The following is an 11,696-nucleotide window of genomic DNA, read 5'->3' on the forward strand; positions in this document are numbered from 1 at the left end:
TGGATGCAGGCTTGGGCCTGGAGGTCCTGAGCGACCTGATCCACATCCGCGGATGGGAGCTGCCAAAGGTGGGTCGCCAACAGGCTAGGCGGCCAAGCAGCAATGCAGCAAATGGCTACAAGGCCAAAGCATATCTGCATTAAGGCCCCGTACCGTTGAGCCAAGACCAGTCGTGACCACTCGTGATTATAATCCATACAGCTGCGCCGTTGCGTGGGCTGTGATTAAGTCTAGTATGGTGTTGGTCGCGTATGTTCTCCGCGCTTTGCCTTGCTAAAGTTGCCCTTCGCAAGGGTTCTAGCGACATGCATGCGTGACACCTCTATCCCGCCGCCTGTTGTTTTTCAGTTCCTTGTGCTTACTTCCCGTTGTGTTGTTGCAACACATGTTGCCTGACAGGACCCCAACGCGGTGGCGGATGTGGTGGCGGCGTCCTCGACAGTCGTATCCCACGTCATTCGTTGGCTGCAGCGGGACGGGTCCATGCTCAAACAGTACCCCGATGTGAGCACCATGCACCGCCGCCACCGCCACTGGCACACTTCCTCTCACTTCGGCTCACAGCCCCGCAGGGCACAGCCTTCGGATCGAAATGAATTAGTCCATGACCCCATGGGGCGTGGGATTTATGTTCTTAGAGTGCCTTCGCCACGTGTCCTACTAAAACAGCGAAACCTGTGATGGCGATCGAGGCGCCTGCGTGCGTGACCGTTGGGGCTTCTCAGGCGCGGAAAGCAGACCAACGCCGCTGCCTTTCAAATAATATTCTTTCCCAACTTTTAAGACGATTTTACCAGCGAGGAGGATTTATTCTTCTCCTCCTCCTCATGCTCTCCTCATGCTCCAGATGGCAACTTGATGAATTCCTTAGTGTAGAATAAGTTTTGACCCTTCCCCTCGCCCCCCTTCTCGCGTTTATTCCCACCCGGCCCACGCGCCTCACGCCTTGCATAGCCGTCCCTCCCTCTGCCCCACTGGCTGCACCTTCTGCGGCTCAGGCGGTACTTCAACTCGCCACAGATACCCCGGTGAACAGCCTGGTCTCCAAGGCCGCGCTCAGCTATCACCGCCGACCAGACGCGCTGCTCATCAACAAGGATGCGGGTTGGCCGTCCAATCTCATGACGCTGGAGAATTCCGACTACCGGGTTAACTCTCTGGTGCGCACTGTGGCAACATGGGAGTTGAGATGGCTAGTTGAGAGAGTAGGCTGCTAGAGTTGAGGGTTGCTAGAGGTTGCTAGAATGCAAGGAAGCAGCCTGGGGACCTCGGTGTAGACATATGCACGTAAGTGTAATGTTCTTTTTTTTGCAGTGACCTTATACATCTGGTCATAATTGAGATACAAGTTAAAAGTTACAAGTTCCGCATACACACGTGGGGGGGTGTCCGTAAGAGCTTCAGGGGAGCCCCCTGGACGGTAGATTGGTATTGATGCGGGTATGGGGGGGGCCGCTGACCTCCCAGAGACTTCCAAGAGGTACCTGGCCAATGCCGAGGGCGGCGCCTCGGTCATAATGGTGCGCATGCTGTGGCCTTGGAAAACGAGGTTGCTGTTGTACTTAGCCCATGTGTTCGTGTAAGTGAGGCGTTCCGCAGAAACATGCAATTCGTCTTGCAAACGCTGGGGCATTGCATTAAGGACGTCTTACTCGCATCTGTGGCCCTGGACGTCCAGGTTGAAATCTGTCTGACGTCTGGCATCTTGGCCTTCTGTACGCTGTCTGAATATGTTTATTCATGGCCCTTATTGACCCTTGGCCATCTGCCACCGTATTGCATACGCTTTGCACTGTTGCGCTGCAGGCATTCCTGCCGAAGGATCCCAACAGCAGCAGCAGTCTGCGGCTAGTGACGGGCGCTGACGACGGAGTAGTTCGGGTGTGGGACATGCGCTCCGGCGACTTACTATTCGCCATGCAGCCACCAGTTCAGGTATATGCGGTGAAGGGCCATGCGGGTGGGTGGAGTGGCGGGAGAATTCAAGCCCTTTGAGACCTTTTTTACAGATGCGCCGACACACCCACACCATTACTGCACCGCCTTCTGCCCCACTAACGATCAACCCATTACCTGGTTCCCGCAGTCCCCGGGTTAATAACCTGGATGCCCGCTTGTCCTCCGGCATGTTGTCCTCCACTCTCTGAAAACCACCCCTATCAGGCGTACCAGGGAACTCTTGCCGCTGTGAAATGCATTGCGGTGGCGTCCATGCCTGATGGCAATACACAAATTGTCAGTGCTGGCAAGGACCTCGCAGGTGAGGCCTGGGAAGGGAAACCTGGCGTCTAGCTCTCTCTCTCTCTCTCTCTCTCTCTCTCTCTCTCTCTCTCTCTCTCTCTCTCTCCTTTTCCTGTTCCCTCTCTCCCCGCCGTTCTTTCCTCCCTTTTTTCGTTCCTTGCCGTTTGTATGGACGCGCGTGCGCAAGCTTGTATGTTTGGTAGTGGAAAAGGACAAGGACACAAGGCTAAGCATCGTGGCAGTAGGTGGACGAAGGACCTTGTCCATCAGCATGCTGTTTGTGTAGTAAAACCCCTGCTTCCTGAAGCACTCCCGGCATTCGTTCCCACATTGCCCCACACTCCACACTCCGCGCAACAGTGTCCGGATTCTGGATCCCGGATCCAAGTTTCATCTGGATTCCTTTTTACGTGTCCAACATTCTTATGCATTTTCCCGCTTCGGCATCCCAGCCTTCAGGAGGCATACTCTTTAGCATGCATAATCTAGCATTTTCAACACACTGAAATTGTTTTTCGCCGGCCCGGCCGCCTCGCTCGTTGCCCTGGCTCCCGCCGGTCGTCCTTGCAGTGCGGCTGTGGAACTTGAAGACCGGGCAGCAGTTTGCTGAGCTGGGCAAGACCAGCAGCATGATCACCGACACCGTGCGCGCACTGGCCGTGTCACCTGACGGCAAAATAATTCTGTCCGCCGGAGATGATCTGGCGCTGAGGGTGTGGACGCCCGGGTGAGACCAACATGCATGCATTCAAACAACTGTTTTCCAAACCTGTAAACCTGTAATAAATGATACAAACCCTTTTGTTACTAGCAATAATATTATTTGGCTGTCAAGGTTGCAAGGCACAGCCTAACACTATTGCTGCAAGGCAGAGTGAAGTCACTGCCTCGTCTTCCTCCCCGTGGGCCATGGCGCCGTGTACAGCACCTGTACGGCGGCGCATACACGATGCGCATATTCCATCCTAATCCTCCATCCTCCCCCCCGCGCAGGAAGCCGTCTGCCGAGGGCGCTGAGGCGGGCTCGAATTTGGAGACCGGTGGGGGTGAAGGTCATCAGCAGGCCGAGCTGGAGCCGGCCAAGTTGTGGGCGACCGCTACCTCAGTCAATCTGCAGGTATATTATATATGGCAAATATGTATGTAACACACATATATTATGTATATGTTATGTATGTGACATATGTATATGTCTATATTACATGGGTGTTGACGTTGCTTTCGGCCAGTGAATGATGAATGGTGGCGCGTCGAGTTCCTCTTTGTACGAGAGGGAACATCGCACGTGAGCACATGTCTGCATGTACAAGAAAGGGAGATTCTGTTTATTTGTGTCTCGTTCCGTTGGCTGGGGTTTGTTGCCTGGGGGTTTGTTGCCTGGGGGTTTGTTGCCTGGGGGTTTGTTGCCTGGGGGTTTGTTGCCTGGGGTTTTCGTCCACGAATGCTAACCGCGATGTCGTCGGGATCTGTTGTTGTGCCGTTATATGTATTTGTATGTTGCTTCACGGCCCCAAGAGCGGATGCGAGGAGACGGCCATGGACATAGCCAAGGCAGCGGCACGCGTGACGTTGTTAGAGCTGGGTGCTAATAATACCCCATTCTTTGCTTGGGACCCTTCGCTGATGACATGCGCTGCTGTCCGCTATGTCACCAGGTCCTGCATGTTGAGCCTGCATTTGTATGTCCTTCACCAAATAGGAGATAACCATATATATTTTTTATATCATTACAGTATATGCCCCAAACAAAGTGCGGCTACCGTGCGCGCTCACAACCCTCCCTCTTTTAAACCCTGCGGGCTCCTTTGGCCGACTCTCCCGCCCTATTTGCTGGTGACACAGGAAAAGCCCCACAGGCGGGTCATTCGGTGCATCGCCTTCAGCGCAGACGGGCAGCTGGTAAGGTGGCTGTGGCTCCGGCTGGGGCTGGGCCTCGTAATAAGACTCTGGCTGTTGGAGCCCTGCTGCTGCATCTGCTGTTCTGTGCTGCTACTGCACTGCTTGTCCTTGTAAAAGCCGCCACCTTTCCCACCAATACGCTGATTTTGTCGCCCCGTGATCACCGACCTGCTGACATGCGTCTACTGCGTGCAGTTCGCGACGGGCTCTGACGATGACACCAGCACCAACACCGTGGCGCTATGTCTGTGGGAGACCCAGGGCTTCCGCATCCGTGCCGTCCTGCGAGGCCACATCGGCGCCGTGAAGTGTGTCGCCTTCACGCTGCGTCCTGTGGCGACTGTCGACGGCCAGTCGGCTTCAGCACGCGACCTCCCCCCGCAACACGTGCTGGCATCGGGCTCAGTGGACCGGTGGGTGTGGGACTCCGGCTGCTGCATGGTGGGGTCCCTTCCTGAAATCACCGGCGCCCCGTGCCGGCGTGCTCTTGCTTCCCGGGTCCGGGCCACCCAATACCATCCCGGCGAAGACCATGTCTGTGAAGACCATGTGCACACCAACACACCTCGTGCCTTGTGCGGGTGCGGGCCTTCACTGTATGTATGCGCCCCTGCTCATAAGACGCGACGGGAGGCATGTGCGAGGCAGTTATGTGGTCAGATAGGTAACGGCCGGCGCTGCTGTTTGTAGGGTATCACGCGCTGCTGTAGTCGTATCGTTCCATACTTTGTTGCATATTCCATGTTTTTGCTGCCCTTGGTTCTGAACTGCTATCCTGCTTTCCCCACAACACGCATCATGTGCACTCGCGTACTCCAGGACCATACGGCTGTGGGCCACTCGGCCCCCCTCATCATCGCTCTCAGCCAAGGGCAAGGGAGCGGGCGCCTCAGACGCCGTCGACGATGAGCACTGGGCGCTGCCTGACCAAACTCTGCAGGTGCGGCCTCGCTGGACTGGATCATTTCTCACTAGAAGCGCTCTGTGTCACGCAAATATTAGGTATAAATGTGATCGGTAGGTTTCTCAGGGCAGCTACCGCGCCTTACTGTTTTTGCAAAGAAACAGCGTGAAGTAGGTTCGCGAACGCGCAATTTTTTTACGGTGATGCGTGGTGGGTGTTGCGCGCGCAGGGCCACGCTGCAACGGTGCGCGCGGTGGCGTTCAGCCCGGACGGCATCAAGATGGCCTCTGCTGGCGAGGACCGCACCGTGCGTCTCTGGGGAGTGGCGTCACGGCAGCAGCTGGCGGTGTTTCATGGCCACAACGCGGCTGTGGTCAGTATTGCGTTTGACCCAGATGGCATGGTGCTGGCTTCCTGCTCCGAAACCGAAATCCGGCTATGGGACACCAACAACTACCCACAGGTACGCATGCTGTGCAGTAAAACAGCGCAGTAGTGCCAGAACGGCTAGAAGGGTGGAGGTGAAGCGCGCAGAGCAGATGACGGCCATGGAGGGGTTGGCTGTTCCTAATCAGCTACTTCTTATCTGTCTGTCAGACAGCCTAACGGGCGGGCTTTTCCGCGTCGGCTAGTTGATGCCTTTGGCATTGGCAGCAGCTGCGGTTTGCGCACCACATGTATGCATCTCATCCTTCGCCCCCGCGGCTTACACGCACGTACGCATGCAAGCTCGCTCGGATGATGCGCAAGTCTTGGTTTTATATGCTTTTGCTTGCATCCCCACCTATGTGCTCTTGGAACCCTTCCCCGTCTGTTGCCACTGGGTTGCTGTTTTTTTGCTCCATGATGACATGAGCAGGTGACGGTCATGCACGGGCACCGCAGCGGCGTCAACACGATTTCATATACGACCGACGGCAAGGTACGTGCGTGCGTGCGTGCGTGCTTTATACATGCGCGGCCCGGGTATGCGTTGTAACACCAGGCAAAGAGTACTCAGTTGGGAGATGCCAGGGGAGCTGATCCCTCTTACATGCGTGGGGCTGCAACGAGTCCCTCAGACGAGACCTGAGAAATGTCCTCTACTGGACGCCATCCTAACATGCTGCGTCATCGGCTGAGAAGCTGTTTCCTATAGCTTTCCGTGTGACTCTGCCCGTGCATGGAAGCTATGGAAAGCTGCACTTGATCGACGCACTCAGTCACCCACACGGTGATTCAAATACGGTCTTACGTTCTGGATGAGACCGTGCTGTACCACTCCCTGTCCCGTTGCGCGCTGTTGCTGCAGTTCCTGGCGTCCGGCAGTGATGACGGCGGGCTTGTGGTTTGGAAGGACAGCGGTGAAAATAAGTGGACCAAGGTGCGCAGCAGCAATAAGCAGCAGCAGCAGCAGCCGCACCAGCACCAGCCGGAAACCCGTGGTATGGGGCGCGGTAGCCTCCTCTGCCGCCGCCGCTGGGGGCCGTTGGGAAGGGTGGGCGGGAATGCGTGTATTGCCGGAGCTGGATATTTGGCGGTGCGGTACGCTGCAGTTGCTCCTCCTCCTCCTCCTCCTTCGGAGCTTTCTCCTCGTTGTTTGCAACTGATTGTGGACGTCGATCTGGCAGTCCGCCAGCCGGGGGTGGGCGGAGGGCGTGAACCCCCAGGGATGAGATGAGGGGCGCAGCTGTCGATCTCCCGTCGCACCGTGTATTGGGCTCCGTAATACTTTTTTATTGGTTATACCGTATTTCCTTCCCCGCCGGGACCGCACCTCCAGATCCCAAAACATGTACGTAAACATTCACTTATAAAAAGTGGCATTATACATCCGGCCTCTTGCAGCATATGGTAGGTCTAGGACTCCATCCTTGGTCGGGGCCTGTCCAGGTGTCCACATGGCTGTGGAGATCGATCCTCTCTCTCTCCCCACCTCTCTCTCTCTCTGCGTGTGTCTCTCGCTCACCACCTCTCTATCTACCTCTCTCTCTGTCTCTCTCTCTACCTCTCTCTTTCCTGACTTTCCTTAACGACGCACCTGAATGCTACCCGGGGGGCCCATGGATCCCCCGCCACATGTCCTCGCCTCGGCCCCGTATGTACACACACATACACATACACATACACATACACATACACATGTACACACGCACCCCCGTGCTCTACAGTGTAAGGTCATACCCCGCGATGACACGGGCAAGCAAGGGCACAGCGGCAGCATCATCGCTCTGGCCTTCAGCCCTGCAGACGAGGATGGCGGCTGTATGCGCAACCAAAGCGGCGCGCATCTTTTGGCCACCGCATCGGCTGACAAGACCATACGGCTGTGGCTGGTGCAGGTAAGTAGCATGTGAACATGCGTGTGTAATGTGATCTATGTAACTAATGGGAGAGACACACGGGCTGTCGCGGTGTGAGGGCGGAAATGCATACCTGCACACACATGTAATTCTTTTTGGACCATTAAAAACGTCAAGACCAGCAGAATGTCGTTCTGCGGTTGTACGCGCACGCACGCAGATCCTTCGTGTTTGTTTTCTTCAGCAGTTGTTTGGTGCAAGAGACTAGTGCGCGTCTCTTTTCCTTAGGAAAGGATTAGGTAATTCGTGGGGAGTTTACCGGCCACTTGTGCTCTACCTCCCCCCCCCTGTGTGCGTGGTGTGTGGGGTGTGTGTGCGTGTTTTATGCAGGAGGGCGGGAAGATGTCGGAGGATCAGGCCGAAGCCATCGCCGCAGTCGCCAACCTCCTCCGTCGCAAGGGCAAGCTGTCACACCTGGCGGAGATACAGAAAAAGGATTTACAGGTTAGCGAGCGGTTGTATGGATGTAAAGGGTGTGCGGATGGACCCTGAAAACACAGCACGCCGAATGGAACCTGAGGGCGGGCGGCAGAAACGTCGGTTTGGGTTTCCACAAATGATGCAATCACGTGAATTTAACAAATTTTAGTGGATACAGATTAGTAATTGCGAGGGTTTAACTTAGGGTTTTCCCTTATGATTCCGGGGGTTTTATGGTTGTCGCTAAATAGGGCTCCGTGGTCCAGGAAATGGAGCTGCCTGCGGAAACTGCCTGCGAAAAATGGAGCTGCCTGCTGCTGTGGTTGGTTTGACTTCTTTTCTTTTTCGACTGTTGTTGTTGTTGTTGCTGCTGCTGCTGCTGCTGCTGCTGCTGCTGCTGCTGCTGCTGCTGCTGCTGCTGCTACTGCTGCTGCTGCTACGTGCAGGGCGGCGGTAGCAGGGTCGGTGCTTCGGATGATGGAGACGGAGGAGTTCGCATTGAGCTTCTGGGCGTGGTCCAGGGCCATGACGGCAGGTAGGCGGGTGTGCGGGTGGGTGTAGGGTGGGGCCCCTGGGGGTCATGCGTGGTTGTTATGGCACGGATGGGTGCATGTGGAACCCAAATGATTGCCACAACGTGTTGGCCAACGTGGGCGGCCAACATGTACGACACACACAGTTGAGATGTACATAGATACATACAGATACACAAGAGATACACAAATACACGCAGTGTCAGATTAGGTAGCTGCCGTCGTCTCGTGTTAGGCCCGCGCGGGTGATGTAAAACACGCAATCGGTGTGTTTGTGGCCAGGCCTCTAATCAGTTGACGTATCACACAGACCTCACATTACTTATAGCGCGGAGGGCATTCAACGAGGAAGGTGACTCCCTCGCACCTTGATGCATTTCATACTACATTCGCTACATGGTTCAGCGTTTGACGGAGGTGCGTGGGTTTTGCTTTTGATTAAGATTACATACATTACAAGAGTTAAAAGTTCCGCACAAGTGCGATGTCTGTCCGTAAAAGCCGGGGGTTCCCCGTGGGCGGTCATACATGGACGCCACATCATTGTGGCGCCCAGAGTGCGGACTCTGGCGTGGCGTCCTCTCACGCCAGCTCGCCTGGACTCAGTACGCGGCTCTGAGCGCGATGTGCCCCCGGTTGATCTCCCAGACCTCCTAGATAAGGCTACCCACAGCTATATATGACGGGAACTTATATTATATAGCACACGTGGTGGACGTGTTGGTGGACGACTGGTGCCGTGCCGTGCCGTGCCGTGTCTTTTGTCCGCACCGTACCTTTTCCTCACCAATAACACACGTGCACACCGTGCACACGCATGTATTGTGTGTGCTCGCAGCGTTCGAGCCATCGACTTCAGCGGTGATGGCAACCTGCTGGCGACGGGCGGCAACGACCGCACCGTGCGCCTGTGGTCGGTCCCCCCCAAGCCCACGGAGGAGCCCATCACGCCCTTTCTGGTCCTCTCGGTACGGCCGTGCGCGCATGTGTTTCCGGTGAAACTGAGACGCTGATTCATTTACGTGTATTTTCTTACCTTTGTGCGTATGTATGTTGTTACAGGGTGGTTAACTTCGCCAGCGGCCCCTTTCCAGGGCAGTCCCTGCTCTCCCCTGCTAGAGGGGCACCCTAATCCGTCACCCCATCCGACTTCAGAATGTATTCGTTGGGTTCGGCAACTCACCACCAGCATCCAACCAAATCTAGCGGATCAACGGCGCATCAACTTAGTTCCTGGTCAGCTCGCAAGTTGATTGAGTGCGTATGTATGCACGTCTGCGTGCGTGTGACACACCGTTGATAGCGTTGGGAGGCTCCATGGGAACCCGCCATTCATTAGTTGCCCCAGCGGGCGGGCCATTTCCCCTTGCCGGCTTGTTGCTTAAGAACGCCATAAAACGCAGATAAACACACGGTGCCGAACGGGCTACGTTTGAGAAGGGTTTTGGACGGAGAACTCACAGCCAAAGCGTCCTCATACTTGCTGCGGGGTCGCGAACCCTGCTGGTCCCAGGGCCTGTACATGCATGCGGGTAGCTTTTCCAATCCATTTCCTTGACTGGCAACGTATATCTACGTCTATATCTCTATATCTATATCTGAATATCGTGCAGGGCCACACCGACGTGATCCGCTGCGTTGCCTTCAGCCCGGTCGCCTCCAGCCGCCTGATGGCCAGTGCCAGCGAGGACCGCACCGTGAGGTTGTGGCACGTGGCTGCGGCGGGACACGGCACCAGTCGGCTACACTGCGAGCTGCGCGGACACGACTCCTGGGTCATATGCTGCGCCTTCAGCAGCCACGGCCAGCGCATAGCTACGGCGTCGCTGGTGGGTATAACGGGTCGCTTTTGGATCGTGTGGTGGGTTGCCCGTCGTGTTGATAGACCGCGTGGATAGTGGTGTTCTGACGGCGCCATAGAGCGAGGGCGCCCAAATGTCGCCCCATCTCCCAGTCCTATCAATTAAGGCCAGAAGGGCGAGGTGGCCGTTTTGATCAGCAAGGGGGGTTTGCCTCAGCGTGTTTTGGCCTGATGATCCGCAGTCGATGCGGTCGTCGATGTGGTGTTCCCGCAGGGCAGGCCGCGCGCCCTGGTTGAAAGCGACCCCCCTGTCAGTAACGCCTTAGCTCATCTAACTATGTCGCTGACGTGTCATTGTGTCATTGTGTCATCGTGTTTTGTGGTGCGTTACTTGCTTACGTTGCTCCAGGACAAGACGGTGAGGATATGGAGCTCCATTACTGGTAAGAGGGTGCCGGGGCTGGAGGCCAGAGCGAGGCGAGAGGGCAAGGATTAAGGGCGAGGGCGAGGGCGAGGGCAAGGATTAAGGGCGAGGGCGAGGGCGAGGGCGAGGGCGAGGGCGAGGGCGAGGGCGAGGGCGAGGGCGAGGGCGAGGGCGAGGGCGAGGGCGAGGGCGAGGGCGAGGGCGAGGGCGAGGGCGAGGGCGAGGGCGAGGGCGAGGGCGAGGGCGAGGGCGAGGGCGAGGGCGAGGGCGAGGGCGAGGGCGAGGGCGAGGGCGAGGGCGAGGGCGAGGGCGAGGGCGAGGGCGAGGGCGAGGGCGAGGGCTGCTCACCGCGCATGTTGGACTGGCTAGCCGGTAGCCGCCATGGTCATCATCGTGTGAGCGTGTTTTCGCTGTCCCCTCTCTCTCTCCCCCTCTCAGGTGAACAGCAGCTAGTGCTCCGGGGCCACTCGTCGGGCGTCACGAGCGTCGCCTTCTCGCCTGACTCCATGACCCTGGTGTCCGGCGGCGCAGACAACAGTGTACGGCAGTGGAACGCAAGGACCGGGCAGCAGCTGGCCATGATGCAGGTGCGGTGCCCTGGCTGGGTGGATTTGGCTCATAGGAGGCTGCTGGACGGATATGGAGCGAGGACGGACGTACCCCGCAATGCGCGTTTGTGGCGGTGGCAACAGCGGCTGTTCAGCGGTGGCGTTTCCTTCCCTCTGCTGCTGCAGCCTCTCAGTTGTGCGCCTGCTGCGATCCACCCGTGCTGCTATTTCTCTTTCCCTCCTTTCCGCTGCCTGATGGACTTCCGACCGTGGTGGTCTGTGTTCCAAAGAGAATGATGAACTGGGCCGAGGTATCTGTGTCTGTGTCTTTGGCATTCGACTGCTTGCAGGGTCACATCGGCCAGATCGCCACAGTGGCCTATTCGCCCTCGGGATATGCGGTTGCCTCAGGTGCAGCGGACGCCACCATCCGCTTGTGGGACGCGACTAGGGGTCAGCAGATCTCGGGCGTGCAGGTACGCAGAAGCCGAAAGCGGGAAGAAAGCAAGGGCGTGGCAGGGTGAGGGAGGGAGGGAGGGAGGGAGGTATGAGCTACAAGCAACGGGTCAACTGCCGGCGGACGG

General features: G+C 57.0%; 1 protein-coding gene across 1 annotated transcript; it reads left to right on the top strand.

Moving 5' to 3' along the window:
• Positions 1–5,270: 5,270 nt before the first annotated feature.
• Positions 5,271–5,540, top strand: VOLCADRAFT_57458 (uncharacterized protein; the record flags this gene model as incomplete). The annotated part of the gene is made up of 1 exon (XM_002947584.1): positions 5,271–5,540. A coding segment is annotated over one exon (270 nt), but the record flags the coding sequence as incomplete, so codon positions are not given.
• Positions 5,541–11,696: the final 6,156 nt, after the last annotated feature.

This window comes from Volvox carteri (genome assembly GCF_000143455.1).
Source record: "Volvox carteri f. nagariensis unplaced genomic scaffold VOLCAscaffold_7, whole genome shotgun sequence".
In the NCBI taxonomy this organism is placed as follows: Eukaryota; Viridiplantae; Chlorophyta; class Chlorophyceae; order Chlamydomonadales; family Volvocaceae; genus Volvox; species Volvox carteri.